The sequence below is a fragment of the Humulus lupulus genome, chromosome 2 (assembly GCF_963169125.1).
Source record: "Humulus lupulus chromosome 2, drHumLupu1.1, whole genome shotgun sequence".
Taxonomy (NCBI): Eukaryota; Viridiplantae; Streptophyta; class Magnoliopsida; order Rosales; family Cannabaceae; genus Humulus; species Humulus lupulus.
Genome location: NC_084794.1, coordinates 126,837,236 through 126,843,595, shown reverse-complemented (window position 1 = coordinate 126,843,595; position 6,360 = coordinate 126,837,236). Strand labels below are relative to the sequence as shown.

At 39.2% G+C, this 6,360-nt stretch overlaps 1 protein-coding gene across 1 annotated transcript; it reads left to right on the top strand.

Moving 5' to 3' along the window:
- Positions 1-940: 940 nt before the first annotated feature.
- LOC133818481 (ethylene-responsive transcription factor ERF054-like) lies at positions 941-3,510 on the top strand. Its single transcript, XM_062251374.1, has one exon. It carries the CDS (start codon positions 1,630-1,632, stop codon positions 3,004-3,006), a length of 1,377 nt encoding a protein of 458 aa, XP_062107358.1. The 5' UTR covers positions 941-1,629; the 3' UTR covers positions 3,007-3,510.
- Positions 3,511-6,360: the final 2,850 nt, after the last annotated feature.

Genomic DNA, 6,360 nt, shown 5'->3' with positions numbered 1-6,360 from the left:
TATTCCTCCAATTCAGAGAAGTTACAATCAATCAAATATATTTAAAATAATTACTATAAAAGTGTTAATTACGTAATATCTCATGACAATGCGGATTTAATATATGATAATAACAAATCCCTATGAAATAAGGATTTCCTAACAGTATTTCCGCGTGCCAAACGTGTTACTGAGCTTGATCATTGTACTGACGCGCTTTCGAGACTGGCCAAGCTTCGAGCTCATCGTTCCAGTTATAACCTCCTCCTCATCCTGTAATTAGGTCGAGTATGTTCCTTGGAGAAGGATGGTGTCTTTGAGCCTGCAACTCAGGCTCGAACAATGCGACTCATGCTCGAGTGCTAATAATAGATCTGGAACCACTTAACAATTCGTATAAGCATACTGCTAACATTTGTAGATACGAGCTTAACTTTTTCGAGCTTATATTTCGATGCTATTTATTTTATTATCGAAAATTGGGTGTAACAATTTAATTCCAACTTTGATTCTGGCCAGCCAAACATGCTTGTTGTCTAATTTTTTTTGGCATTTCTATGCCATGTAAGTCGCAATATTTTTAAAACAAAACATAGATAGGCCAAACATGTCGTTAGGCGACAATAAACCTAGTTAGATAGTATATTTCCTTCTACTTATGTGTATTGTATTATTATTTTTTCAATCTTAATGGAATGGCAATACAGTCACTCTTAAAAAAATTAAAATTAAGGTAAAGCTACTTTCATATATATAAAAAAAAATTACTTGTTTGGTAGATCATTATTACAAAAATAAAATGGTAGAGTGAGATTGAATTCGAGAGTGGATATGTGGATTCTGGAAAGTAGAAAGTAGAAACAGAAAGAAGAAAGAAAGAAAGCCGTGTGGGGCCAAACAAAGTCTACCAAGCACCAACCAAACGAGACATACATATTCTCTCACAAACACACGTCTTTCCATTCAAAAATCTTTTCCTGCTCTCTCCTCCAACTTCTCCTTCTCTTATAAACCCTCTTCTCATGCCATTCTTACATCCTCAAACCCCACACCCAAAACCAAACCAAACCAACCCAAAAATAATAGAAATACATAGCCCCTCTCCCCTGTTTTACAGACTCAAAAATCTCTCGAAACTCATCAAGAACACCTTCTGCTACTTTCACAAGTTGACATCTTCTTGGATCATCATCTGTTCTGCGCCTTCGCCTCTCGCTCGCTAGCTCGCTCTTCTTTTTATTTATTTCCATACAATTGATTCAATTCCAGAGAATTGAGATGGGTTACTCTAAACACGACACTATTTCGTATCCGATTCTATTTTTGAATCAATCGGATTAGATTTCTATATCGAATCCCCGAGATTCTTTTTCTTTATATCAGTCTATTTGGTTTTTATAATCCTTGACTAAAACTCGGATCTGGGAATTCTTTTTTTATTTTTTTTTTTATTTTTCAACTCGAATTTACTTTTCTTTCCCTCTGTGTGTGTGTTTGCGTTTAATCGAATCTCTTAGTTTTCTTTTTTACGTGTCTAAGTTTCGGTGACCCATCTTAAATTCTCTTCAATCTCTTTAGTTTTTTATTCTTTAAACCCAATACAGCGAGCGGGATATTATTTATATTGAGTGGTGCAAAACTCTCATAGATATGGCCGCAGCTAAGAACAGTGGTAAATCCAAGAAAGGTGTCGACGAAACCCAGATGGAGATAGAAAAACGTATGGACCTTCGCTTCAGCTTGGAAAGGCGCCAATGGAAGCCGGTTTTAGATGAAGCTTCCTTGTCACCCAGACCTTTCAAGAAGATCCGAAGTCCAGAACGCCAACACCCGAGTACACAACAACAGTCATCTTCTTTCTCTTATGCTCTTGATTCAGCTCCGCCAATCTCTCCTGGTCCTCCCAACCCATCGCCTACTTCTTCGTCTTCATCTTCTTCAGCTTCCAGAATTGTTTTTCCATTCGCTTACGACGGGTCTGAATCTCAGACTCATTTCAACAAACAGTTTACGGGCAACAATTATCCCCTGTTCCCACCGGTCTCGCTTCCCCAAATTCCCCAGAACCAGATGATATCATTCGGTTCGCACCAACAAAACGCCATGAGCTATCACCCTGCGCTCTTCGCAGGCGCCGGCGACGTCCAAAATCAACAGCAGCTGCTTCAGTACTGGAGCGACGCTTTGAATTTGAGCCCGAGAGGTAGGATGATAATGATGATGAACGGGTTGGGTCCCGATGGCAGGCCGATTTTCCGGCCACCGGCACCGGTTCAGCCCATCAACACGACCAAGCTTTATAGGGGAGTGAGGCAACGGCATTGGGGGAAATGGGTCGCCGAAATTCGTCTCCCTCGGAACAGGACACGCCTCTGGCTAGGCACCTTCGACACCGCCGAGGACGCTGCCTTGGCCTACGACCGAGAGGCCTTCAAGCTCTGTGGAGAGAATGCCAGGCTGAATTTTCCCGAGCTTTTCCTCAACAAAGACAAGTCCGACTCATCGGCCGGACCGAGCTCCGCCAGTTCTTGTCCTAATAAGCCGCACGAAAGTTCCAAAAAAACCATTCATCGAAACCAGCCTGAAGCTCAAGAGGAGCAGAATATTGAGGCATCGGATTTGGAAAGAATGCCGCCGCCTGCTCGAGACGACAATCCCGATGAGGATTCGGGGCTTGGGTCTACGGCAAATGACGAGGTTCAGGGAACTTCTGCAGGGGAAGGTGGTGTTGTGTCTCAGTCTCAGGAGTTGGTTTGGGGTGACATGGCTGAAGCTTGGCTGAATGCAATTCCAGCAGGTTGGGGTCCTGGAAGTCCTGTTTGGGATGATTTGGACGCCAACAATAACCTTCTCTTGCAATCACATGATCTCCAATTCGCCAATCCAAACCAGCATGAGCTAAACCAACAAGCACCTCAAGATATTCAGAACCAGAGGTACTACTGTGAGAAATTTGGTTCATCAACAACTTCTTCCTCTTCATATCCCATGAAGCCTTTCTTTTGGAAAGATCAAGATGATCCATAAGTTTGCACTCTCTTCATTTTTCTCAAGGGGGTAAGGAAAGCATGCAAAATTATTTTTCTTTAATTCCATATCCTAGTGGAATTCGACTTCTTCACCTTCCTGCTTCCCAAAGGCTGCATTTTTTAGGCCTTTATAGCAGTAGTGGCGTTAACCTTAGTTCGTTTGGGTCCTGCCCATTTCTTCCTTTACCATTAGTATTGTCATTATAGTCATTATGGCTTAGTAATATGTACTCTCGACCTTGAAAGTGGGAGACGGTTTTGTGATCTCCTTCTCAAAAATGGGTTGTTCGATCCATCATGAGCCTTGGTTTTTATGCTCCATGGATTGAAGAAGGAAATTATAGCTTTCTTTTTGTACACTCTTGGGACTTTTTGTCACCATTATCTATCCTTACATTGTATTACGACTATGTATTATTTTCCATTTCTGTTGTTTATTATGTAGTTTGTAATGATGAAAGATGTTTACTAGTAAATATTTATTGGAGTTGAACTTTGTGTTTGATATTTCTTTCGTTTGTGAGTTAATATTATTTGTTGACTTTTTTCTACTTATGCATGAGCTCTTTATATTTATGGTATTTTGCATTTTGGTGTTCTTCTTAAAAGTACTTTCAAAACGTGGACGTTTCATGCTTGTATAGTAATTTTCTCACCTAAAACACCTACATGATAATGATAGCACATAACAATAAGCATGCTTTGAAAAATATAAACATAAAAAACAGTTGACGCTGGGTAACTATCATCCTTGCACTAACTGATGTGACAAAGATATTTTTATCTTAGAAAAAAAAACACTTACCACATCATTTTAAGTAAGAGAAATGGTTTAGGTAATGATAATCTGCCATGCGATGATGGCAGTGTGTTCTCTCCAATTGAGAACTATACAATAGATAGTAATGCTGGTTTTTCTTTTACCGTCCTTTTATAATGTTTTGGTTGAGAAAGTAAAATAGTGGTAATATAAAATATATATTTTATGGAGATAAACAAATAAACAAAAGTAGTGTATATGTAAAATTATAAATTAACAAAATCCTAATTGATGATGAACAATTTTGATGAAAAAAGGATTATATTGAACTAACAAAACAAATGTACAACCAGCTCAAACGAGCCAACCAACCAAATTACAACTGAACCAAGCTCTCAAAAAAAGCTACATCCTTTTTCTTAACTTTCAGCCTAGGAATTCTAGTTAGTCTGAATTTCAAATAAAACTTGATCAATTTGACAACAAAATCAACAGAAAGAGAGCTAAAAGCAAGATGCAATTGTTTATGTTTTTCCACACCATGTACACAGCAGCTGCCATGGCTGCAACAGTAACTTTTTGCTTCAAGTCCTTAGGCTTTCCAACCATCCAGGCACTCCAATTCTCATACCTACTGGGCCAAATATCCCTTCCCAGCCAATCCTCCATTTTTGCTCTCACCTGTTGAGAAAAAGGACAAGCAAAAAATAGATGGGAATGAGATTCCTGCTCCTCTTCACAAACCGGGCAAAGTAAGGAAGGCAACTTCAGCTGGCACATTTGCAATTTGTCACGGGTGAGAAGGTGACCAAGAGTGGCTTGCCACAAAATAAACCTATGTTTAGGTAACGCTAAAGTACACCAAACCACATTAGCAAAGGAAACTCTATCTTTATTCAGCAACCCATTATAAAGAGCTCTCAAGCTAATCTTGTTGTTCTTGATTGCCTCATCCAGGATTTTTAAAGGAAAATCAGCTCTCAAATTGACTATCTTCCTCCAATACCAGCTCACATCCTATTGGACTTTGTAATCCCAAAAATTCTGCCCCTTCAGATAAATGGAATCAACCCATTTCACCCATACAATGTCTTGCTTGGAAGAAACAGCCCAAACAAATTTAGCTATTAGCACTTTGTTCCAGTTAGCCCCTTCCTTAAAGCCAAGGCCACCCATGCTCTTCGGCATACACACTTGATTCCAAGCTGTTAAATGCAATTTACTTCGATTACTATCGCTGGCCTTGAACCCCCAAAGAAAGCTCCTGCATAAACGATCTATTTCATTGAGGTGTGGAGTTTCAACTGTAACTTTTTAATAATAAATGCACAGTCAACAGCCTTCCACTTTGTAGTCCGGAGAGGAACACCCAAATATTTAAGAGGAAAACACCCCTCAGAAAATTGGAGTCTATTTAACAACTGAGTTGCCTCTCTATCGGCCAAACCCCCAATGAAAACCTGTGATTTATCCAAGTTAGCTGTCAAACCAGATTCCAAGCTGAATTCAGTAAAACAGTCCTTGATAATCTTAACTGAGTTCGAAACCCCCTTGCAAAAAATTACCAGATCATCGGCAAAGCACAAGTTAACCAGTTTCAGATTTTTACACTTTGGATGATACCTAAAATCTTTGTTCATGGAAGCTTGACAGAGCATTCTGGTAAAATATTCCATAACAGGCACAAATAACAAAGGCGAGATAGGGTCCCCTTGCCTAAGACCTTTTTTCCCTCTAAAGCCCCCTTGAATCTCGCCATTCATTAATATCAGATAAGTAGTATCCTTCAAACAAGTCATCACCCACTTGACAAATTTATTAGGAAAACAGAAGGCAATGAGAATGTCCTCCAAAAAATCCCAATCTAGCATGTCATAAGCTTTGCTCAGGTCTAACTTCATCACACATCTAGGAGATATATTTTTCCTAGTATAACCTTTAATAATATCCTGAAGCATAAGAATATTATGAGCCAACAATCTATTTTTAATAAATGCTCCTTGATTTTGATTAACTAGATTAGGAAGTACCTCCTTTAATCTACCACATAACATTTTAGAAATGCATTTATATATTATATTACAACACGCTATGGGCCTATAATCCACTGCCTTAGATGGGGTATCAATCTTAGGAATCAGTGTAATGGTAGCCTTATTCATTTCCTCAGGAAGCACACCCCGATCAAAGAAATCAAGCACTACTTCAGTAATTTCTGAACCCAAATCCTTCCACATGGCTTTGAAAAAACATGCTCCATACCCATCCGGACCCGGACTTTTAAGAGAACTAATATTAAACAAAGCACTTTCAACTTCCTTTCTAGTAAAAGGCTTTATTAAACCAAGCTGTTGGTCCAAAGTCAGCCTGTGTCCAAGTCTAAAACATGACTCTTGAATAGTCATTGAGGCAGTGCTCTGGCTGCCCATAACTTTTCGAAAGTGATTTACAAAATGATCCACCACCTCCTCAAACCTCTCGATTAACTGACCATAATCATTAACATAAGATGTGATACGGTTAGATGCCCTTCTCTGTTTCAAACAAGCGTGAAAGTAAGCCGTATTATCATCACCATAACGGAGCCAATTA

What these genes read in the sequence shown, in the direction of transcription:
- LOC133818481 (XM_062251374.1), top strand. Translation starts at nt 1,630, where the DNA reads ATGGCCGCAGCTAAGAACAGTGGTAAATCCAAGAAAGGTGTCGACGAA.